Source organism: Hyperolius riggenbachi, chromosome 1 (assembly GCF_040937935.1).
Source record: "Hyperolius riggenbachi isolate aHypRig1 chromosome 1, aHypRig1.pri, whole genome shotgun sequence".
Classification (NCBI taxonomy): Eukaryota; Metazoa; Chordata; class Amphibia; order Anura; family Hyperoliidae; genus Hyperolius; species Hyperolius riggenbachi.
The window spans coordinates 323,978,074-324,004,006 of record NC_090646.1 but is presented as its reverse complement, the minus strand read 5'-3'; the positions used below and the strand labels follow the sequence as shown (position 1 = coordinate 324,004,006).

At 43.2% G+C, this 25,933-nt stretch overlaps 1 protein-coding gene and 1 long non-coding RNA gene across 2 annotated transcripts in view; one reads left to right on the top strand and one right to left on the bottom strand.

The window, feature by feature from the left end:
• Positions 1 to 25,933, bottom strand: part of LOC137509805 (receptor-type tyrosine-protein phosphatase S-like) — a 782,862-nt gene that overhangs the window by 57,609 nt on the left and 699,320 nt on the right. Inside the window, exons 29-32 of the mRNA XM_068233857.1 lie at positions 18,480 to 18,765; positions 9,038 to 9,216; positions 8,787 to 8,913; positions 1,671 to 1,796 (exon numbers count right to left, since the gene is read on the bottom strand). Of these exons, the coding sequence (XP_068089958.1) occupies positions 1,671 to 1,796; positions 8,787 to 8,913; positions 9,038 to 9,216; positions 18,480 to 18,765 (718 nt within the window). The remainder of the gene's footprint in view (positions 1 to 1,670; positions 1,797 to 8,786; positions 8,914 to 9,037; positions 9,217 to 18,479; positions 18,766 to 25,933) is intronic.
• LOC137509821 (uncharacterized) overlaps positions 1 to 25,933 on the top strand; it is a 229,904-nt gene that overhangs the window by 189,375 nt on the left and 14,596 nt on the right. Inside the window, exon 2 of the long non-coding RNA XR_011020499.1 lies at positions 9,423 to 9,511. This is a non-coding gene — a long non-coding RNA (uncharacterized lncRNA). The remainder of the gene's footprint in view (positions 1 to 9,422; positions 9,512 to 25,933) is intronic.

Sequence of the window (25,933 nt, the reverse complement as noted above, 5' to 3'; positions counted from 1 at the left end):
CCAACGTCTGTCATGACAGAAACTGTCACTTGCATACCTGATGTTTAACTGTTTCAGGCAGAGAAAGAAAAACAGGTACACAGCATAGTTATTGGTGTGTTTGGCACTGTACAGACACATGTCTATCTCATCATGTCACATGTCACCTCGGTTGTCCTTTAAGTAAGCTGAAAAATAGGGGAAAAATTAAAAGAAAGGGCGTGAGGAGAAAGGGAGGAAAAATAAAAATAAAATGAAGGGGAGTTCAGGGTACCACATGTCCTCTGGAGTGTGGGAAAAGGGGGCACATGGATGGGATAGTAAAAGCCTGAGAGATGCGACTAAATGTTGGCATCACCAGCTTTTTAAGACCAATTTAGGAATGGTAAGGGATCCCCGTCTATCTTCTTCTTTCCAGCAGAGGGGACAGCGGCAATACAACTTCTCGCTAAGGGCCCTTTTATACTTAAAGGCATGCTTAAGCCATAAAAAAGAAACATGAGTTTTACTCACCTGGGGCTTCAACCAGCCCCCTGCAGCCATCCTGTGCCCTCGCAGTCTCGATCTGATCCTGTCTCCAGCTGGCAGCTACTTTCACTTTAGGCGGCAGTCCTGGCCACACGTCTGCTTCTTCACGTTCCCATCCGCAATAGCAGTATAGAGAGCGCTATTGCGGACAGGAACGCGTAGAAGCAGACGCATGTGGCAAGGCCTTTCGGGCCTGTCGCCTAAAACGGAAGTAGCTGGTGGTGGTGACAGGAGGATCCCATCAAGACTACGAGGGCGTCGGATGGCTGCAGGGGGTTAGTAAAACTCATTTTTTTTTATTTTTATGGCTTAAGTGACCCTTTAATACGTTTTTATAAAAATGCTATGCGTTGCATTTTAATGCGTTTTTTTTTCATTTCTCCATAGCAGTGCATTGTGAAAAAGCTTTAGTTTTTCAGCGTACAGTGTGAAAGAGGCCATAGGGAAATATGGACTGCACATCATTTGTCCTTTCAGTTACAATTGACAGCAACTGATATTGTGTAAAAGGACCCTAAGGCTTTATCTGCTTTGTACAAATCAATACTACCCACTTTCTTGATTAAGATGGATAATCTCTTTCTAAAATGGAAGAGGGATATCTCAACTCTGGAGTTAGAGGTATCATTTTGTATGAAAGCCTGTATCTTGGCCAGGGACAAGTTTATTGTACTCAAAATGCTACATAGAGCTTATTACTTATTACTTGCTAAATTAGTAAGCCTGGCTACTTACAGTTTGTATTTTTTATGATAGTTTCATTTTTACTAAAGAGAGACAGGATATCAACCAGAAAACAAACAATCACATTACATAAAAGTTATTCATTGATATGCATGCCTTGCCCTTCCCTAATGTTTTTAAATCTTTGCTTTGTGCTTTGAAGTTTGTATGTTAAATTAATGGGTCAGGAGCATGTTTTTCTTTCTATTTTTTTTTTGAGGGGGGGGGGGATTGGTATTGATATTGAGATTGGTATTGCTGTCTGTGTCCCAAAGGAAAAAAAGAGCACTCAAAGGAGAAGATTGTTCAGACCAGTAGTACATTGTTAAAGTTCCCCACACTGCCTACCTAAAATGTTTTGTTATGCAGATTTCAGTAAGAGAGCAAATACATGTTTTTCCAGCAAAACATATTTTTCCATGCAACTTTTGTAATCTTACCCTAGCATCGGTGACCTTAAATTCCCTCAGAATGTACTGAGGCATGTTATATTCAGCCATGGGATCAACCACAAAGTATTGATATCGAGCAGATCGCTCAGCTGGCCAATACTGGTGGCACTTTTCCTGCAAAATAAAAACAATACTTTTTAAAAGAAGCTTTATTTTTAATAAAAGAGTAAACATTAACTTTATGGATTATGAAATTCGCATTAAAGAATACAGTGTTCAGTTTTTTTTAATTATCACAATGTCATCAACAAGCACTTGCATACTCTATAACGGTGATAAATGTATTTGTAAAATGTAGATAAAGAAAACTGAGAGTAGAAAGGTTGGGAAAAAAAATGAATAAAATAAATGGATCATAAATCATGGGAATGGAATGCTGAGAGAGTCTAGGGAAGACAAGGTCAGCAGTTCTTCTCACAAACCAAATGGATTTATTAATAGAAGAAATTAAAGGTCACAGCACTTCAACCCTGGAAAGGTCTACCTAGGAGGGCAAATACTGAAATTGTAATATAGAACTCGCCTTGGTTTTGTGTTAGCATTGTATATGACTCCATTTCTCTTAAGCGAGAAATGTACACAGGATGAAAGTCTGAAAAAAGTAACATTGAGCATATATTCATTGAATCTTCTACAATGTTATCACAGTTTGGTGGATATGCCCCAACTGAACTTGGAGATTGATTCGTATGAGGCGAACGGGGATGGTGACGGGGAAATTTTGACAGCAATCAGGCAAGTATTTTAAATCTTAGCTCACTGCTGAAGAGGAAGCTTCCGAGACTGGAAGGCATTTATACACATACAGTGGGCATAGAAGTGAATCATTGCTTTTAACATGTTTACATTATGTTGATTTGCAACCTTAAATTAACACATACATTTTTTCCAGCTGCTTTAACTCACTGGAACTCATAATAAAGTGAAAGATACAATAGCGTCACCACTCCCCTAGAAAATACTAATAAACTTAATCAGTTGAAGGTAATCACCTTCTCTGTTACACACCAATCCAATTGGTTTATACCTGTTCAGCATAAAAACAACTATTCCTGGAGCACTTCAGTGGGACTGAAAGAAAACATGGGTTACATGGCACTATCAAAATCTCAGGGAAAAAAGTGGCGAACATGCACAAATCAAAAAAATGAATGTACAAAAAAAAGTAAAATGCTTTAGTAAACCCTAGGTGTAAAGTCTGTAATTAAAGGGGTTCTGTGGCCCTTTTTCAAAATGCAATTTAAATGAATAGATATGTTCCTTTCACAAGTACTAATCTTTTTTTCCCTGTCTCCTGTAGAAACTGCTGTGCTGTCTCTCACCTGCTCCTTTCTAATTATTCGTCTAGTTAGACGAATATTGTGCTGCAGGAAGAGTCAGACAATACAACAGCTGTTCCTCCCTGCTATCTGCCTCTCCCTCCCCTGCTGCACATCATCTGATGAGCCATCCATGACCTTTCTGCAAGCTCCAGACAGCAGGGGGAGGAGATCTGCCTTGTGTGGCTTCAGCTCAGCTCATCTCTCAGCTCACAGCAGTACAGGGAGACTGTGTACTGACCCCGAAGCACTTTACATTGCAGCCATCTCGCCCAAAGGTTTAAAAATTATATTTTATTAATTAAGTTATTTATTGGCAGCGGGGAGCAGCAAAAATAGGAGAAATGAAGAGGGGGAATAATGGGGGAAACAGTAATATGTTTATTTTTGCTGTAAATTCACCACAGATCTTTAAAGGAATACTTAAGGCAAAAAAAAAAATATTTACTCACCTGGGGCATCCCTCAGCCCCCTGAAGCTGGATGGTGCCCTCGCAGCCCCGCTCCGATCGTCCTGTCCCCGCCGGCGGCTACTTCCGGGTTCGGCGGCAGCCGCCGACAGGCTGGAAATGCGGCTGCGAGGGCACCATCCAGCTTCAGGAGGCTGAGGGATGCCCCGGGTGAGTAAATATCATTTTTTTTTTGCCGTAAGTATTCCTTTAAGTAGAAAATGTTTAGTATTATTGGGGCCCTATGTATCAGCCTATCTTTACAAGCTGGGTGCAAAAGCAGGCGGTAAATTGGTCCGAGGAGTTTTCAAGATTGCCATGCCAAATTTAAAACAGTAGGTCCAGTTTCCACTATATACAGATTTGCAGTGTTTCCCTGAAGGCGAGCTACACGGGGCAATGCTGCCTATCTGTAACATGGCTTGCCAACGAGAATGCAATTTGGTGTGAACCTGGATGGCATGCTGCAGATTTATGCAGCACGCAGCTATATACCTAAGCCATGCATGGCATGGCTAGCGATTCGGGCTGTGGCTACGCAGCAGAACAGGAACCGTGGCCGAATCAGAAATGTCAGTGGCTACCAGTGAAAATAAGCCCTTAAAGGGAACCTTAACTGAGAGGGATATGGATGTTTCCTTATAAACAATATTAGTTGCCTAACAGTCCTGCTGATCTATTTGGGGCAGTAGTGGCTGAATCACACACCTGAAACAAGCATGCAGCTATTCTAGTTTGACTTCAGTCAGAGCACCTGATGTGCATGCTTGTTGAGGGGCTGTGGCTAAAAGTAATAGAGACACAGGATCAGCAGGAGAGTCAGGCAACCAGTATTATTATAAAAGGAAAAATCCATATCCTTCTCAGTTTAGGCTCCCTTTAAAGGAACTTATTTAATTGTCATTGTGTGCAAGTGACAACAAATGCTTTAAAGAGACTAAATCTCGCTTCAGAGCTCATAGTTAGCAGGGGCATGTATGTGTGCCCCTGCTAAAACGCCGCTATCCCGCGGCTAAACGGGGGTCCCTTCACCCCCAAACCCACCCCCGCAAAACTTGGTCGTAAACTTGGTCATAAAATTTTCTCTTCCTGGAGGCAGGGCTAACGGCTGCAGCCCTGCCTCTCAGCAAGTCTATCAGACGCGCATCGCCACCTCTCCCCCGCCCCTCAGTGAAGGAAGACTGAGAGGGGCGGGGGAGAGGCGGAGGTACGCGTCTGATAGACGCGCATGAGGCAGGGCTGCGGCGGTTAGCCCTGCCCCAATGCGGAAGCGCTCCCCGGCTGTACGGAGGGAATTTGGGGGTGAAGGGACCCCCGTTAAGCCGCGGGATAGCGGCATTTTAGCAGGGGCACACATGCCCCTGCTATCTATGAGGTCTGAAGCGAGATTTATTCTCGCTTCAGACTCTCTTTAACCAGTTCGGCCTATCTGGACGAGCTTCCTCGTCCAGATAGGCACTGCTGCCGCCGCCGCATGGTGCGCGCGATCGGGCGCGCTCCCGCCGCCCGCCGCTAGCCCCCCGATCAGTGAATGGGAAAATAATTCCCATTCACCGATCTAACTTCCCCGCAGAAATACCAACGCTTTCTATTCAGAGAGCGTGGTATTTCTGCCCCCAGGAAACTTCTCCCTGTTCTTTTAGTTCCTGGATGCGAGATCGTTCGCATCCAGGACTTTTTTTTACTGTGGCCATCTTGTGGCCAAATAGTAAAACTGCACCCACATACATTTTTAATTAAACAATTACATTATTTTACATTAGAAATTAGCAGTTTCCCTCCCACACTGTTAAGCTTGGGGGTGTAATCTCCACAGTCAGCATACAACACATAAGCTGACGTGAAGGAGGTACACACACCAGCACAAGGGATCAGGATATCCCCAGTTTAGTGGAGGAGAGGACTGACTCCAATAGGAGATTGTGGTGCACAGAGCCGGTGCAGATCTGAACAGCCACAAACACTTTCGTAATAACGTCTCAGCGCAAGGTAGCGCTGAGCGCATAAACCAGGACTGAGGAGATCAGGACAGGTAGACAGAATGAACGCTTGCTAGCTAGCGATTACTTAGCGACAGCAAGCGTCCAAAACCAGACAGACTGGAATGAGGCAGCCAATGCGTTGCGGCGATGGCGTGCCTCACAAAGACAGGACAGGAGAGACAGGAAATAGCAGGATCGAGATAGATGAACGTAACACAGATAAATATACAATAAGTATGTTTTCCTAGCGTATTACAATTACAGCTATCAATGAAACTATTCGTAACGTCTGACTAACATATGTATATATTGGCAATGAACCGATATATGACATAAGCAGGAACTCTGACTAAGACTGAAGTAATACAGGGAACAGGACTCAGAAGGATTCGCTATCTCTTCGCAGAGATGAACGCAATCCACAAACAGGACCAGGAACAGGATTCAGAAGGATTCGTTATCTCTTCGCAGAGATGAACGCAATCCACAAACAGGACCAGGAACAGGATAACTAGCTCAGCACGGGTGTTCACGATACGCGCAAACTACCAAAACGTGCTGGAAAACTGACTAGCTGAACACAGGAAATAAACAGTTCGTGTACGTATATATCAGCGACACTGATATATTAACGTAACACGAATACAAGGAAAATAACAAAATGCGCAAGTATGCGTATATATTGGCGATGAACCAATATATGACACAAGACAAGCAAGTAGCAACTTCTAGAACAAGAGCAGAACTAGGAGGACTCGCTGACCCCTTCGCAGGAGTCAGCGCAGTCCACACGGACCAGGAACGAGGTGGGGCACGAGCAGAGTAACAGATAGAGTCTGAAACTATGATAGCCCATGAGGCATTGCAGGAAGCAGTTCTTTATACTGAGGTCATCCAATGGGAGCAGACCTGCAGATTCCCACACAAGTGAATGGTAATTAATCACAGGCTGATAGCAGGAAAAGGCAGACAATGATATGCAGCCTGCAGGAAAGGGACCGCCCCTCCACTGCAGCAGACAATGTTTGTTTACACAAAAGCATATTAAACTGTCATTAACTTCAGAGCGACTGCAGATGGAATCAGCAACTAGTTTAAGTGCAAACCAAACTATGCAAGCAAATGCATGTAATGACATTAGAACTGCTTGGTTTGCAATACCACTGCAGTCAGCAGAAAACGCTGCAGAAGCGATCATAACACACACCAAAAATTACCCACATACATTTTTTATTAAAAAAAAAATTAAAAAAAATACAATAAAAAAAAACAAAAACTACATAAATAGTTACCCAAGGGTCTGAACATTTTAAATATGCATGTCAAGAAAGTATGTTATTATATTATTTAAAATTATAAGCTTATAAATAGTGATGGATGCAAATTGAAAAAATGCACCTTTATTTCTAAATGAAATATTGGCACCATAAATTGTGATAGGGACATCGTTTAAACGGTTTAATAACCGGGACAGATGGGCAAATAAAATACATGAGTTTTAATTACCGTAGAAATACGAAATATGGAAATTACGGAGAAATAATGATTTTTTTTCATTTCTTTCTTAATCTTCCTGTTAAAATGGATTTAGAAAAAAATAACTCTTAGCAAAATGTACTACCCAAAGAAAGCCTAATTAGTGGCGGAAAAACAAGATATAGATCAATTCATTGTGATAAGTAGCAATAAAGTTATAGGCGAATGAATGGGAGGTGAACGTTGCTCGGATGCATGAGATTTTCGGCACTTCGGTGCTGAACCGGTGCAATATGACTTGTATAGGAGGGTTGCAATAAGAAAGGCCACATTGACTCTAGATTAAACTGTCACAAAATGCGTCTTGAAGATTCTGAGACCCAATGGAGACCAAACGGGAAAAATTTCTGCAGTTCTCAGTCATGGTAAACTTGTAAATTGTGTATTAGATATACTGTCATATTTTTGTTCTAGTTAAGGGTGTACTGTAAAGGTCCTTACAGACACCTTTAGGCTTGTAACCCACTACAAAGTGCTATAGCTAATCGCGTTTTTAATGAGTGTTTTGTAAGCGATTTCATGAGCGTTTTCAGATTTTGGTAGCGATTTTAAAAAGTGTAAGGTTTTTGCCAGCGATTGTGTAGCGATTTGCAATTAGCGTTTTTAATTCTGATTGGTCCTTTCAATTAATTAATTTTTTTTTACAGTGTGCTGTAATTTAAAAACACTAGCAAATTGCTCTGTATAGCGATTCATGAGCGATTACCCCAGCATTTATTTACTTTACATTGCAGAAACGCTAATGCTTAAAAAAGCTACATGTCCTGCGTTTGCGATTTTGGTAATCGCTATGGATCCAGTGGAATTTAGCCGATCCATTAACATTAGCTTAGCATTTAGGGAAATCCCTGGCATTTTTAATCTCTCCCTAAACGCTTAAAAAATCCCTCTAGTGGGTTCCAGCCCTTACATGCATTCAAGAGTTACTGACACAGCAAACTATTTCTTTTATTCTCTTTACTTCTTTATTGTCAGCTAGGAATGGTTATTGAGATCCACCTAGTTTCGTGTTGATGTAAATTTTTATTATAATTTATTATAATATAATGCAAATATATTCACGTTGCAAATAGACTAATTAAATACCAGCACTGAGGCATTTGATTAGTCTAATTAAAAGCAGTATAGATTTGCAAAAAATTGAAATGAACATTTGAAACAACTTAAAATTAATTACACCATTAACCACCCTTGTCAGCATCAAAAATTAGTTCAATCTCTCCCAATAGCATCCACATTTTTAATTTTATATAAATCTGCTTATGATAAACATCTTCTGTCTAACTACTGAGAAGTTATTCTCAGGCCTAGTGCACACCAGAGCGGTTCTGCTGCGGTTTGCGATCCGCTTGCGGCAGCGGATACGCATGGGTAATGTAGTTCAATGGGCTGGTGCACACCAGAGCGGGAGGCGTTTTGCAGAAACGCATACTCCCGGGCTGCTGCAGATTTTGGATTGCGGATGCGTTTCTGCCTCAATGTTAAGTATAGGAAAAACGCAAACCGCTCTGAAAAACGGCAGTTCAGAGCGGTTTGCCAGGCGTTTTTTGTTACAGCTGTTCAGTAACAGCTTTACTGTAACAATACATGAAATCTACTACACCAAAAACGCTTCACAAAACCGCAAAACGCTAGCTGAAACGCTATCTGAATCTGCTAGCATTTTGCGGATCTGCTAGCGGTTTTTGGTGTGCACCAGGCCTAAGAGAATGATATATATATATATATATATATATATATATATATATATATATATATATATATATATATATATATATTATATATAAAATAAATTATTAGTACAGAATAAGATACTTACTCTGCCCATTTCTCTAAGTTTTGTTAACATCACAACAATTGTGGAGTTATTTTCCCACAGCATTCTCCAGAAGTCTTCTGTGGTTTCTGCAAGTGGTCCTTGTGTTGCTATGTAGGCTCTTTGTTGCCTGGGAAATTGTACAGTGACACATTAACATTTCATGTTGATACCACAACCAATATATATATATATATATATATATATATATATATATATATATATATATATATATTCTCCAGAATATACAATACCTGTATCCATCTATGAAGCTAGCATTGATATAATCTGAACCTTCCACTCCTCTGATTGGCTGCAGACAAACTCTTGTGGTCTCATATGGCATGATGTTAACAAGGCGATTCTTAAACTTGTTGCATGGAAGATTGGCACTGATGAATCTGGATGTGTGAGCTTTTGAATTGGCAAGGCGCTAAAATACATAAAACATTTATGGACATAATACTTAAATATTTTGGTATTGAGGGAATACATTTATGCTTTTATATTGTAATGAAAAAAATGCATTAAAAAGTGATTACTAGTACTTCTGGATCTGGTTACCTGTGGATTTTCATCTGCAATTTGTTTACCCTTTTTTAGAATACAACATTTTACTGTTCCTTTTGTCCCTGCTAGAAGATCCACCCACTTCCTGTTGCAGATGGCACTGTAGAGATGGCATGGGAAATCTCCTCAGCGGAGAAACAATCAGATCAGCATTAAGGGTAGGTGCACACATAACATGAAAGGCTGCGTTTTATGGCATGTTTTGTTTTTTTTTAATGTTGTGTGTGTTTTTACTGCGTTTTTTGTGCGTTTGCGGTTTTATTTACCGCAGATGCATTTTTCAAGCGTTTTGCGTGTTTCAATGTGTTTGCGGTTTGCATATGCGTTTTTCTTGCATTTTATGCAGATCACTAGGAAAATAACAGTAAGAGAAAATACATCAGAAAACTATTTTTTTAACAAAAACGCATAGAAAAATGCATGGAAAACGCATGAAAAACACATACGTTTCCGATAATTTTCATTACGTGCGATTTTTTATGCGTTTTTGAAGATTATGCAACAAAACTGTCGATTTTGAAAATGCACGCATTTAACCGCATATGTGTTTTTCCTGCGGCCCATAGACTTCCATTAGCCGCAAAAACGCAGCGTTTTCCGCAACGCTTGCGTTTCTGCTAAGTGTGCACATATCCTAAAGGAAACCTGAAGTGAGAGGACATTATTAACTTTAAAATGTTACTTGCCTAGCTTCTCTGCTGATCTTCTACCTCTGATATATTCTTACTGAAGAAAAATCAAATCCCATGTTCAGGTGTACTCTGCATGCATGCTTGTTGCAGGTGTATGTCTCAAAAAACTGAAGCCAAAAGATATGTACAATGGCTAAGCAAAAAACATTTTTAAAACCTCCTTTAACCACTTATGGATGTGAGTCTAACTTCCAAACTAGCTACTCTAAAAGTTCCTGGAGGTGAGCCTCATTTCCAGCACTAAAAACTGCTGCTGCTATTGTGCGCCTGTGCATGTGGGCGCCCCTGCAGCTTGTGCACTCATCCAATGGTGAATAATTCAGCAATCATTCAAATAAAAGGAAGAAAAAGTGTGTTTTTTAAATTAAAGTGACAGTGTCCCATTAAAAAAATAAAGTTTTTTTTATATATTTGTTAACCCCTACCAGACTAATTAACCCCTTGTGTCACCTATACTTGGCCTTAAGATTCATGGACACCTGTAATGGCTGCCGCCCATAGCGAATGGATGCGATCATTAGGGATACAGCTATAAAGTGCCTGTGAAATTAAAAAAAATACTAGCTTGTCCTGACAAAAACAATATATGTATCACTTTGATGTTAAAGGTAATAAAAAGTATCAATAGTGACACAGCTGAGTCTGGAGTGGTTAAGTTTCCTCTGCAACAATGTAACTTTGTGTGCCCTTTAAACCACAGATTCAAAACCTTCTACACTTAGGGCCTATACACACACCTTCCTGGGAGCTTAAGCCTAATGGTCCTGATTTGTGGATCCCACACCCTTGGTCCACCTCCTCCTTACAAATTTCCGGATTTCATCTGTCTCCATGCGCCATTTTCCTTTCAGTTTCAGCTAGACTAAAACTACAGGCAAAGGTACAATTAGAAGGTTCACAAGGCTCAGCTAAGTACTAATACCAGTAACTTGATTTCTTCAAATCGACACAGGACAGCAAACACATGCACAGAAATAACTGACGCTTATTGGGCTTACAATCTGGCCCTAGTCATAGTCGCAACTATGACTTTTAGGGCGAATTGTAAGCCTGATACGCGTCAGTTGTTTCTGTGGATGTCTTTTGCTAAAGTGTGTCCATTTGAAGAAATAAAGTTACCAGTTTTAGCACTCATCTAAGCCTTGCGGACCTTCTTCTTAAAGGACAACCGAGGTGACGTGACATGAGCAGATAGACATGTGTATGTATAGTGCCAAGCACACAAATAACTAGGCTGTTCCGTTTTTTCTTTCTCTGCCTGAAATAGTTAAACATCAGGTATGCAATTGACAGTTTCTGTCCCAGTCAGGACTGGGTTGGACTGGGTCAGACTATAGCATAACTCTCACTAATAAGTAATTACAGCCATAAAATATTCTGCTGTCAGTAAATGGCTTCTGAGAGCAGGAAAGATATAAAAATGGTTAATTATTTATAGATTTGAGCTCTAGCATACTTCAGTGAAGGTGTCATTGAGCAAGAACAATGAAACAGTAAAACTTAAAAACTAGATTTAAGGCTGGTTTCACACCAGGACGTTGCGTTTTAGGGGACGTTAAGGTCGCATAACGTGCCCCTAACGCAACGCCTGGTGCTCTCTGATGTGGACGTCAGAGTGAGCCGCATTGTGCAGCTCACTCTGGCGTCTGTGATGCGTACTCTTGGACGCATGCAGCATCACGTGGTCCCGCCCGTGGCCGCTCTCCGCTCCTCCCCAACATTACTGAGCATGTTGCTAGCAGTCTAACGCGGCTCTGCCGCTTATAAAGTACTGCATGCAGTACGTTGTCTTATGGCGCAGGGTTACTAAGTAACGCAACGTGGGCACTGTGAACAGCCCATTGATTTTTCATTGCTGTGCGGTGGGGTGCGTTACAGGCTGCTCTAACGTGCGCCTGTAACGCCCCACTGTGAAACCAGCCTTAATATAAAATAAAACTGGGACATCTAAAAGGCTGCGCAGGCGCACTGTGCCTGTCGACTTGCAAGTCGGCGAAAGCGAGACTGAGCTGCGGCGGGGAGTCTGGAGTACCGGTGAGGGCACAGGATGCAGTGGCCAGATATTGCCAGTATCAGTATGCACTATTTTGTGTACTACTTTATTCCATCTCGGCCCATGGATGAAGACAGTCGCCCACCAATTAGAGGAAAGAGACCACGTATGAGTAGAAGAAGATGGGGACTGCAAAGAGAGAGACGATGACACTAAGAATATTTGGTGTGGGATCCCAGAAAGAAGAGTGGTCACCACTTTCAGAATGGAACCATGGTAATCATTACATAATTGGATGGAACACACCACCTTTACAGCAGCAAAAAACAAGACATTTGTAAAGCGTTTTTCTGAATAGGACCAAAAGTGGATAACACAGTATGTGAAGGGAACTCTGTTATGGGACTGCATTTGTGTCGCTGCATGGGTGCTTCAGCTTGAATTGAAGAGGGACACTGATACTTTACCTAGTTTGTTGTTTACCTAGTGCAAGAAAGGTACTTTTATTTTATATGTTGGTTACTTATTAGGATTGATTATCATTTGAAAGCACAGGATAACAATATGTCTGCTTCCATGAATCAGGAAGTAGCATCAGTGCAGATTTATTTTAGGATTTGTATCAGCTGTAACAAATAAATGTCGGCGCCCTCTGCCTCAGGGTCATATGATTTTTTTTGCAGTGCAATGTGGCACTGCAACAAATAAGTGTAAAACAGGCCAAATAGTAAATCAATCACATAAAAATATTAGTTTATTTAATCTGGGGTAATGAAAGTCACTAAATCCATCCTTCAAAAAAGTCAGGACTGTAGGCGGTTTGGCTTTACCAACATTGTTAAAATACTTTTTAGCATGTCAACTAGTTATTGTCAGCTGGTTGTTCAAACTGGATATTTTAAATGCTGCTTTATTACAGTTGGTCGCATGCTTATCATACAAACCACTAAGACAGCTTCTGTATTGCTACATAGAATATTGGAAGCCCTCATAGGCCTAGTGCACACCAGAGCGTTTCCGCTGCGGTTTGCGATCCGCCTGCGGGTGCGGATCCGCTAGGGTAATGTATTTCAATGGGCTGGTGCACACCAGAGCGGGAGGCGTTTTGCAGAAACGCATACTCCCGGGCTGCTGCAGATTTTGGATTGCAGATGCGTTTCTGCCTCAATGTTAAGTATAGGAAAAACGCAAACCGCTCTGAAAAACGGCACTTCAGAGCGGTTTGCCAGGCGTTTTTTGTTACAGTAGCTGTTCAGTAACAGCTTTACTGTAACAATACAGGAAATCTACTACACCAAAACCGCTACACAAAACCGCAAAACGCTAGCTGAAACGCTACAGAAAAATAACAAAAAGCGTTTCAAAATCTGCTAGCATTTTGCGGATCTGCTAGCGGTTTTTGGTGTGCACCAGGCCATATACATTGATTGCATATATGAAGGTCGCATTCGAGCTTAAAAACAAGTACCTAACGTATTTTTCGGACTATAAGACGCTCCTGACCATAAGACACACCTAGGTTTAGAGGACAAAAATGGGGGAAAATATATACTAAACCTGGTGCATCTGTGGTGAAGGGGAATCTTGTGGATTATGCCCCCTTTGTACCTCTTGCCCCCTTGTCCCTCTTGTGTCTCCCTGTGTCCACCTCTATGCTCGTTTGTGTCCCCCTTGCTTCCTCCTCTATGCCCCTTTGCGTCCCCCTGTGTTCTCCATTTGTCCCTTGTGTCCTCCTCTGCATGGGCACAGTACAGAGAGTCCCTGACATTGTGGCGGGTTGGAGGTTCGTATCGGCAGGCGTTCACAAGTCAGGAACTCCCTGCATTAGGACTATAAGACGCAGTGACCTTTTTCCTCCACTTTTAGGGGAAAAAAGTGAGTCTTATAGTCCAAATACAGTAAGTAGTACCTAAAGGCACAGAGAAGGGTATCACCTAATGTTTTCTATAAAACAACCCTACACTTAAAGATTTTTATTGTATTCCAGATCCAGTTAAGTGTCAGGAGTCAAGTGCAAGGAACATATTGTAACTTAATGTGAACCAAGCACCATTTTTAGCACCCATGGCATCTCAATAGCACATTAAACATGCATGCCAACAATGTGGCTTATTGTTAAAAATTTTTTTACCTCTTCTTTTACATTAAAGTTTAGCAGAGGCCTTTATTATCCTACTTACGAGGCCTGTCTGACCTCAAAAATTTCAGGCAGATAAGGACTGCTGTAATAATTTTATTGCAAACATTAGCAGAGAACAAACAAAAGCTTTCATCAGCAGGGGGTGGAGAGAATGGACACTATGCTTCAAAGAGTTTATAGAAGCCACAGATAGTACCTTCACACCTTCCCCCGGAGAAATAATGGGCAGCTAGAAGGGGAGGGGGGAAACATGGCAGTTCCTATAGCTATTGAAAACCAGGACAAACTGCAGAAAAAGTGGTTCTTGGTTCCCTTTAACTACTAGGAGACCGCTCCACGCCAATGGGCGTGGCTGCGGCGGCAGCTCCAGGACCGACTAACACCAATTGGCGTCAGGTCCTCAAGCCGGCTAATGCAGGAGATCGCGTGCAGGCTGCGCGCGCATGTCCTGCCTTCAGTCTCCGAGAGGCGATGCCGCTCGGGAGACTGTTAGACGACGCAACCGCCATCTATTTACATGTACAGCGCTGTGATCAGCAGCAGCGATGTACTGGGGACAGCCGTGTGATTTGGCTGTCCCCCTAGGGCACTACAGAGCGATCGGCTCTCATAGACAGAAGCCTATGACAGCCGATCGCCAGGATTGGCCGGCTGGGGGGAGTGAGAATTTAATATATATATATATATATATATATATATATATATATATATATATATATATATATATATATATATACAATAGCAATATTTAATAAAAAAATATTTAAATATTTATTTAAAATAACATAAATATTAACGTAAATATTTATTTAAAATAAATGAACACTGGAGGGAGGGGGGGATCAGACCCCACCAACAGGAAGCTCTGTTGGTGGGGAGAAAAGGGGGGGGGCGGGAAATCACTAGTGTGCTGTGTTGGCCTTAAAGCTGCAGTGGCCAATTAGGAGAAAATTGGCCTGGTCTTTAGGGTAGTTTAACACTGCGGTCCTCAAAATGTTAAGGCATCTGTCAGAGTCTGAAAAATTTAAGGGCACATGTGCTTCTGCTTGGAATTTCATCTACATTCTTTTCTGCATGCTTGCAGAAAAGCATTTAGCAGCATTTTTCACTCCCACAGGCTGACATGGAAAAGTGATCCTGGAAGCTACCTGCGACCTGGACCTGGACCAACTAAACATATGCTGAAATGCCCTGACCTGCTTGGTCCAGCATTTCACAAAATAGTAAATTGCTCTCTGCAAGCAGGGAGGTTTCCTACTTCTCTAAAAGAAGGAATCATCAAGCCCTTTCTTAAAAAACCTTCCATGGATCCAGATGCAATGAACAGCTACAGACCTGTCTCCAACCTCCCCTTCTTAGGTAAAGTTATTGAAAAGGCTGTCTATCTGCAACTTGAAACCAGGCTGTCAGTAAACAACATCCTGGACCCTCTACAATCTGGCTTTAAGAAACACCACAGCTGTGAAACAGCCCTCATCCAAGTCTGCAACGATCTGCTCATGGCAAGGGACAGAGGGGAATGCTCCATCCTAATCCTGTTGGATCTCTCAGCGGCTTTTGATACAAGACAGGAAAGGAAGGTCCGCACCAATGTCTCCACAATCGATAAATCGATATATTTATTCAGGACATATCCAGATACAAAGAAAAGCACTTGACTAACATGTTTCGGACGCTAGGTCCTTAATCATAGTCATTTTACAGCCTTCCGAGTAAGGTTTAAAAAGGGAATGGGACAGTGAGAGGCGGGACATAACCCAACCCACCGAAGGGAGGGAAAAAGCCATGAATGCCACATCCCACCAGGCACTGTACACATCCCCAAAATGTTAAGTCCGTTTGGTGATCTGGTTCCAAGACCTTTATTCGAAAAAGGGAAGCACTTTGGATTTTCCGTCTTGGAACCAGATCACCAAACGGACTTAATGCCAGGTGGGACCTAGCCTTGGTTACAGGTTGATGTGACTATAATAGTTGTATATCTGTGTTAACGGACGTTTTTGTATATACTTGTGCCCAATGGCATACATGTTTATATTGGCGGACGTTTTGTATGTATTTTCTCAAAGTTCTATATATGTACAAGCCATGTATGTTATCATTTATTCTACTTTATGTATTTTTGCTCCTTTGTTTTTAATTCTGTTGTTTGGTTTTAAAAAAAGTATTGTACATTTTGGGGATGTGTACAGTGCCTGGTGGGATGTGGCATTAATGGCTTTTTCCCTTCCTTCGGTGGGTTGGGTTATGTCCCGCCTCTCACTGTCCCATTCCCTTTTTTAAACCTTACTCGGAAGGCTGTAAAATGACTATTATTAAGGACCTAGCGTCCGAAACATGTTAGTCAAGTGCTTTTCTTTGTATCTGGATATGTCCTGAATAAATATATCGATTTATCGATTGTGGAGACATTGGTGTGGACCTTCCTTTCCTGTCTTGAAGTATTGGGCTTGGCTGCCTGTGTTACTGCACAGTCTCGCATGGTACGGTGAAACGGTACCCCCTGTTTGTTTTTCCACTGGCTTTTGATACAGTTGACCATGAAATCCTGCTTAACAGACTGCAGGAGTACTGTGGCATCAGTGGATCAGTCCTCCTAGTGGTTCAGATCATTCCTGACTGACAGAACACAGAGAGTATCCCTAGGACCTATAATGTCCAAACCTGCACCTCTACAATTCGGAGTGCCACAAGGATCAATCCTATCCCCTCTGTTGTTTGCAATCTACATGTTGCCACTCGGTACACTTATCCAACGACATGGCCTGACGTACCACTGCTACGCCGATGACACACAGCTATACCTGTCCTTCAAACCTGGTGGAACAGACCCTACTCCAAAAATAAACTCTTGCTTAGCTGAGCTACAGGCATGGATGAATGATAACTGGTTGAAACTGAATGCTGACAAAACTGAGGTCCTTTTTGTCCAAAGCCAGCGCTCGCCATCAAAACAGCTCTATCCTAAAGCAACACCAATCAGGATTGGGAATTCAGACATTAACAGCTCCAACTTTGTGCGCAGCCTTGGCGTACTAATCGATGGGGAATTGAGTTTCAGAAACCAAATTTCATCTGTAGTTAAATCTTCCTACTTTCATCTGAAGAACATTGCAAAGATTAAACATCTGATTCCCCCAGAGGATTTTCCAACCCTAGTTCACGCCTTCATCACATCATGGGTGGACTACTGCAATGCCCTTTATGCTGGCCTCCCCAAAAGGACCTGCGTTGCCTGCAATTAGTGCAGAATGCTGCTGCCAGATTGCTAACAAACCAGCCTCGCCACTGTCACATTACACCGATCCTTCGCTCACTGCACTGGCTACCAGTAGAATGGAGAATACTCTTCAAGATTGGACTGCTGACATTCAAATCCCTGCACAATCTGGGCCCTGGATACATGAAGGACTTGCTGAAGCTGCACCACACCTCTCACAACCTCAGATCAGCAAGTTCTATAAACTTGGTCACTCCCAGAGTGCACCTCAAAAAATCTGGAGATAGAGCCTTCTGTCATGCTGCCCCTACTCTTTGGAACTCTCTGCCACACCCAGTAAAGACAGCACCATCCCTGGAGCTATTCAAATCTAGACTGAAAAGCCACCTGTTTAGCCTGGCATTTCCGGACTTATAAAATTCTTCCTCTGTACCACGATGGTGAGAAGCATGCTTATGCGCTTTGAGTCCTACGGGAGAAAAGCGCTTTACAAATGTTGTTTGTTGTTGTTGTTGTTGTACATGTTACTTCCAGGATCGCCTAAGCGCTGGGCAGAGGATGTTAAATATAGGGATAAAAATGCTGCGTTTGTGCGAACCACGATAAACAATGGTAGCGGCACGAGTGCCACAACCACCATTTATAGCCTGGAACATGTTGTTTAAACCAGTCCTTGAAGACACACATCAGTCACTGATACACATCAGTTACCAAATAAATACAGCATTTCTTCTGATATATTAAACTAAGACATGCCTTTTACACACAATTTGGATTCTTTGAAATACCGCTTTAAAAATTAAGTTTAGATACTTAGTTTAGAGACTATGCTCACAAATGGGTACTTACAGCCTTATCTCAAGCATTAATCAAAATATCTTCTTAAAATAAGTGGAAACATATGCACAGGTGTAATCGCTCAACATTATGATGAAGACTGTGAAAACGTTTTTAAAATTATTCACAGTAACAGTCATTTGACATAACATGCACAAATGTATTTAATGCATCATAAAATGTATAATTAAGACATTATTTCCAGTTACATGTTGTATAAGCATTTATTCTGTGCAGTTCTTACCTTGAACTCTAGCTCCATGCCACTAACATGTTCTCCCACTTCAATCTGAGCTAATTTCTGAATATATGTGTAAAGATTTCTTGCTGGAACTTCTGTGTTTCCACATGCCACAGCTTCAAACAAGGCATCATGTATAAAGCTGTACTGATCTTCTGTTTGCACCATGTAGTTTCTCTGTGAGCGCATTAGTGTCACATGACCATATATATCTACTGTTTTTTCATGCTTTATTCTTTCCAGCATTGCATCAATTACTATGAAACACCCAGTTCGCCCAACTCCAGCACTTGAAAAAAAGAAGAAGATTGAATAGAACAATGATTAAAGTTATGCACGTTCCAAATTATGCATAAGGATTTTGCCTTAAAGCAGAATACCAGGATTCTAAAGAGACCCCAGCCCCAAACTTGAAGAAATGTTAACTGCTAATTTAAAAGAATGCTTCAAACACCTTTATTCCAATCTTTGAGTGATCACTATATGATGACCACCAGGCTCTTTGTAATGGACTATGGAAGGAAGCATGGCAAGGTCTGTCACTCCCCCCTCCATGAATAATAGCGACCTGTGGCAGAGACTGCATGGCCCAGACTGCCAGGCCCAGATAGCCAGGCAGTTAAGCTATGAGGGTAAAACCCATGGCTTGATCACCTTTCCAGGAATAAAATTAAAAGAATTCGGAGCAAATTATCAAATTACCATCTGACATTACTGCAATGTTTGAAATAGAAAAAGGAAGGAGGTGAGGGAGGGTTGGTGGAGCAATGTAAAGGACTTTTCTAAAATGCTGAGATTCTGCTTTAAATTCAAAAATCAAACAGAATACAATACTTTTGACAAAATGCTTTCTATGCAACCAATTTATTTCCTTGGTATAATTCAAAGACACTTCTCTTCTGAGATTCCATACTGCTCTTCAATGCAACACAGCTCAGGAGATGCTTCATGTCAAAACATGTTCACTTGGTGTCCTCCAGGGACTTTGGTTTCCTCCCACATCCCAAAAAAATACAGATAAGTTAATTGGCTCCGCCCTAAAATTGGCCCTAGACTATGATGGACACATGAATATAGTAGGGATTAAATTGTGAGCCCCTCTGAGGGGCAGTTAAAGAGTACCTGTAGTGAAAAAGTGCCCCTAGAGGCTACTTACCTCAGGAGGGGTCAGTCTCTGGAACCTAATGAGGCTTCACTCATCCTCCTCTGCAGCCCTGTTCCAGCAGTGGGACCCTCAAAAGTCCACTGTCAAAGGCTTGTTGGCATCTCACACAGCCGCAGTAGTCATCAGACTACAGAACAAGAACAATCCAGTGATGTACAACTCTGGCGCACTAGCGGCTTGCCGATGGGCTCCAGTGCAAATAGCTGACACCAATCGGATACGCTCTCTGCCGGAGCCTGAGGGGAAAGCAGTTGCTGCGACTGTGCAAAGAAGCAACTGTGGCTGTTTTTGTTTGCCTGTGTCCGGGAGTCCCAGCGGTGGAAGGGGTCTGTGAGGGACGACGGGGGAAGCCTCTTTAGGATCCAGAGGTTTCCCACTCCCGAGGCGAGTACCCCCTAGGGGAATATTTTTCTTCTCACAGGTTTCTTTTAAGTGACAAGACTATGGCCTCAATTCATAAAGCTTTACCGCATTCGGTAAAGCTGAAATCAGCTGACTTTACCAAGCTTTTTGGGGGGAGTTGCCCATTTCTTTTTCTACATATAAATGTAGAGTTCTCAGGTTTTCTTCCAAAGGAATCAGACTATACAGGCCTGCTTCTAGTAACCAAAAGGAATTAGGACACTCGCAGAAGGTCAGACTTTTTTTTACTCTGTTTTCTGCTTTCAGGCTCACTGTAAGGGAAAGAGAGTGAGACCATTGTGGAATGGTTCATATGGCTACTTCACCTGTGTCTTCTACTACAGGCAGTAGCACGCAAGTCCAAGGGACTACCACCTTTGCTTCTAATGCTCCACCTGGCACCTCTAGAACTGTTCTTTACCATCCAGATCAGGATAATCCATTTTACGAGGAAGAATTTGGGGAAAAATTTGTTATGATTTTGAGGGTGATCTTGTCCCAAGTGCCTAAGAGTCAATGGGTGAAATACAAGACCCATGTCTGTTTACAAAGGAGCAATAAGAAACAAGTAAGGAGTAAACAGTTAGAAGGCTCACAGCATGCGCAAGAACATGAGTCATCAGCACCTCATGCGGTTACTGCCTATGTGAACATCGGCGCGGATGATGACGGCATTGATAAAAAAGGGTATAGGACAACCCCCGTGCATGAGGACAGTAGTAGTTCTGAGGGTTATTTGCTGGAAGTGCAGCAGAAAGAAGGAGGAATTTGGATGCCAAATCCCAGTGTGTCTACAGGAATACAACATGAGAAGGCAGGCACAGACAGTTTCTGGCAAACAACACTCACAAATCTTCAGTAGCTGTTGTAACAACCAACAACTAACCAAGAAGGGCAGACTCGTTGCATATGTCCCTCCAGTCTGGTCCTTCTTTACTGTGAAAAGCAGCTGTCTTCTGCAAGAGGACAGCCCGATTCACATTTTGGAACAACTACACTCATTTCACACATACATAGATGTCAAAAGGTGGAGAGGGAGCAGCACAAATCTGCCAGATACCAAGGCAGCCAAACCTCAACTTCTGCTGTTCCTCATTCTTCAGCTACCTGTTCTCAGTGGTGGTCGTCATCAAGCCACCAGAGAAACCTTTCCAGTTACATCTGGTTCCAATGGTCCTCAGATGTTGAGGGAGTTACAGATCCTCAAAGTAGGAGCAGTACCATTAGAAGGTCTATCTTACTTGCATCAAATATAAAAAAGCACAAAGTGTCAGATGTCTGAATCCTTAATTATCTTACCCAGAAAAATAATGGGCGGAGCTAAACCCTGTATAATTAGTCCAAAAAAGTTTCAGTGTAAATGGGTCATAGGCCACCTTGATATACAAAAGGAACTTTATTGATACAAACTACAGACATCATTAATCCAGTATACAAAATGTAAATAGGACATCACAACACAATTCACTCATTTAAAAACAAGGAAGCGGATCCTTTTTGCCATAAGACAGCTGTCTAACATTGTAGGGGTGACAGACATAAATCAATACTGATGCATCAATAATAAACACACCAACATTCATCCACGCAGTCACACATGTGCCACAAAAATAGAACGGTGGGGGCCCCTTTAAAAAACAGTTCATGCATTGCAGTGAGCCAAAAAGCACAGTTCCTGAGAGGTTACTGAGCCAACAGAGGCAATACAGGTAGTCCCTGGGTTACAAACGCCCGACTTACGAACGACCCGCCGATACGAACGCTCTGCCGACCCGCCGCGATGACGTCACGCAGCCCGGGGACTACCTCTTGTGCCCACTTTCCTAATGCAGAGTATGCGCAGCGGAAGGCGCAACAAGTCTCACCTTCCATGGTGGCTCCGGGCCAATCAGTGGCGTCCTCTCACCCCTCAATGTTCCTCCCAGTGGCTTCACTAGCGTCGCGTAATGACGCAATCAGAAGGAGACTCCGCGGCTCCTTCTGTTGCGTCATTATGCGACGCTAGTGAAGCCGCCGGGAGGAACATTGAGGGGTGAGAGGATGCCGCTCATTGGCCCGGAGCCGCCATGGAAGGTTAGACTTGTTGCGCCCGCTGCGCATACTCTGCATTAGGGGACACGAGAGACACAGAGGGGGGCACGAGAGACACAGAGGGGGAACACTGGAAGCACAAGGCACAGAGAAGGCACAGCTCCCCGACTTAAGGACAGATTCAGGTTAAGAACAAGCCTACAGTCCCTATCTCGTTCGTTAACCGGGGACTACCTGTATACTTGCAAAGCAAGCTGAATTAGTGTTGGTAGGCCAAAGCATAAATAGATAGCAAATTGAGCCATTGCACTAAGTGCTCTCACCACCCGTTCCTCACACGATCTTCTCCCTCCTATGCGTATTACACAGTCAGCCCGACTACTCGGGGCGCTCTGCCGCTCAAGATGATAGCAAAGAGCTGCCGATCAGGGCATGAAGCTGGCTGCTGTAGTGTAGAAACTCTCCCATACGTGGAGTGCAATGGAGCGTGTGGCGCATGGACGCCAAAACATCAAAGCGGCACCTCCGTGAATGAAAGTCCGCCAGACGCGCAGTGACGTCACACCTCAGACCTGCTGCCTCGGCTCTGCCCACCTATGTTTCGCATCCTGTTACAAACCTGAATGGAGGAACAGGTGATGACCACAGTGTGCAGCAATACAGACACTGAAACAAGGAATAATGTGCAATAATGGTTTATTATGACCAAATCGTGCAAACAAACAAGATGCAAATCACATGCACCACACACACTATATACAGAGCAGATACTAACCACATGCACGACACACACTATATACATAGCAGATACTAACCACATGCACGACACACACTATATACAGAGCTTTCACTAAATAAATGTGCAAAACCCCAAAGACCCTATCTATCTAATCTAGCTAACTAATATATACACAGGATAATATATACAGGAATAATATACAAATAATTGCAGTACCAAAAGGGAGCTGGCAGAAATCAGTCAAAACGTAATGCAAAGTCAGGCAACAAACTAATCAAAGTACAGAGGAGCAGGCAGGAATCAGAGTCAGGCAAGAATACAAGGTTCAGCAACAGAAAGGCAAGAAAGGCAAATACAGGGCAAGGAACAGATCAGGTAGCAGGTTGTCCAGAAACTCAGGGCTGCAAATAACTACTAAGCTCTGGCAACCAGCAGGAGGAAAAGGAAGTTCTTATATAGTCCAGGTAGCAAACAGGATGCATGTGGGAATTGCTGAAGGGCTGCACATAGTCCACAGAGCCCTCTGCTGGTGGAGGACAGAATCCCAGGGCTGCTACATGTCCATAAAGCCCCCTCCTGGTGGCATAGTGCAAAGTCCAAGGAAGTCCAAGTAAACACAACCACCAGCAGGCAGGGACAAAGCAGCACACAGTTCGTAACATACCCCCCCCCCCCCCTTGAGGAGCGGCCTCAGGACGCTCCACAATGTCTTTAGAAAACCCCCGCCAGGGTCCCAGGAAACCTTATGCAAGTAATGCCTTGGCGGGGTGGACCACAGATGCCAAAACAGGGTGGGCAGGGAGGGAAATAATTTAAACTTTGAAACTTTACCAGGCAGGGAGGCAGATTGCACAAAGAACCTGTACACATCAGGCAGGATCCAAAAAGTAGCAAGTATGACAGCAAATCGCAAATGGCAATTCTGGGTGGGTAGGAAGGGAAACCATGCCAACCAAAATATGACCAGCATTCTTAAGACAATAGACCACTTTGGAAATTGTATTTCAGGAAACTGAAACACTGATTGGAAATCATCAAACACGGAGGTAGATACAATGGGGGACTGGATAACCTCAAGCAAGGAAACAGGCTGGCAGGTCTCGGGCAGAGCAGAGGACTGGCAGGTATCAGGAAAGGCAGCAGGCTGGACACCAACAGGCAGATCATTGGATAGAAAACCGTCAGGCTGGGCAGCAAATCGGATGCCATCAGGCTGAGCAGGAGACTGGTGGATATCAGGCTGGACAGGAAACTGGCAGGCATCAGGGTTAGCAGAAGACTGGCAGGCACCGTCAGGCTTGGCAAGAGACTGCACAGGATCAGGCTGAGCAGAACAGTGGTAGACATTAGGCTGGACAACAGATCGGCAGGTCTCAGGAGGAGCAGGAAACTGGAAGGCATCAGGTGAGGCAACGGACTTGGTACCAACAGGACAGACTGCAGATTTGGCACCATAAGGAGCGGCAGGAGTCTGTGACGGCTGGGCAGCGGCAGGAGTCTGTGACGGCTGGGCAGCAGACTGAAAAACTTCAGATAGTACGGCAGGCAGAGTAGCTTTGGACAGGGTGTGGCAATACACTACTGCATGCTTCAAGCCACCACTTGGGGTGTCAAATAAGGTCAGTGCCAACAGGGGAGTTCTTGAGGATAAAGCGCAATTGCGCAACTGTGGATTTGTTTAAGGAGGAGGCATATGCCCTGAGACAGGGAATGAAAGAGAGGGGCTACCCTAATAGGATGAATAAGAAAGCTTATGTTAGAGCTTTGCAAACAGACAGGGAGTCCCTATTGGTAAAAAAGGAGCCAAGTAGGGGAGAACAGAGTGTTAATGACCCGGTTAGATTGATTACCAAGTATGGCAGCCCTGGACCGAGACATAGCAGAAATAGTGGGGACGACACCACACGTGACGGCGAAAAGAAGCAGTAGTCTTAATGATTTGCTAGTAAGAAGTGAGTTCCAAAGACATAGAGGTACCCCTATGAGGAGAAAGGAGATGTTTAAATGTCAGAATTGCAGATTGTGTAAATATGTGATAGAAGGTGATACCTTCATGGATAGCACAGGTACAGCTCAGTTCAAAATACGAGATTATATCTCATGTGCTACAACAAAAGTAATCTATCAGCTGATTTGTCCTTGCAACAAAATGTACATAGGAAAGACGGGGAGGGACCTGGAAACACGGATAGGAGAGCATATAAAGAATATTAAAGGGAACCTTAACTGAACGGGGGGTATAGAGTTTTACTTACCTGGGGCCATTGCCAGCCCCCTGCAGCAGTCCTGTGCCCTCGGCGCCGCTCTGGAATCCTCTGGTCCCCCGCTGTCACTTAGTTTCGTTTTTGACGACTCACCAGTCGCCGGCCGCCATGCGTATTATTGGTCGCATTCACCAATGCAATTAGCGCTACTGCGGACCGCAACGCGTACAAAAATACGCGTTGCCGCATTCCGCACGCGTAGATATGCGGCAACGCGTATTTTTGTACGCGTTGCGGTCCGCAATAGCGCTAATTGCATTGGTGAATGCGTCCAATAATACGCATGGCGGCCGGCGACTGGTGAGTCGTCAAAAACGAAACTAAGTGACAGTGGGGGACCAGAGGATTCCAGAGCGGCGCCGAGGGCACAGGACTGCTGCAGGGGGCTGGTAATAGCCCCAGGTAAGTAAAACTCTATACCCCCCGTTCAGTTAAGGTTCCCTTTAAGGCTAAAAATATGGATAGTGCAGTGGCACAACATTTTATGGAGTGCCACCACAGTGACCCTAAAGGAATAAAATTTAGGGGGATTTACAAATTAAATATTAGTCCCAGAAGGGGGGATTTTGATAGAATCTTGTTGCAGAAAGAATGCATGTGGATTTATAAATGTAAGGCCCTAAAACCAAGGGGAATAAATGTGGATTTTAATTTAGGAGTTTTTCTTTAAATCCGTGTTCGGGTCACCAAACCGCCTTTCCTAGGGGGGAAAATAAGAGATAGGGCCCTGTGTGTGTCCATATTGATGTGGAGTCTTTTTCCTGCCAGCAAAATTCCCAAATATAGATCTGACAATCTCTCATAGGGTATTTTATGTGCTGGAAGGGTTTGGGTTGGGGTTTGGTGAGTTTTTCGG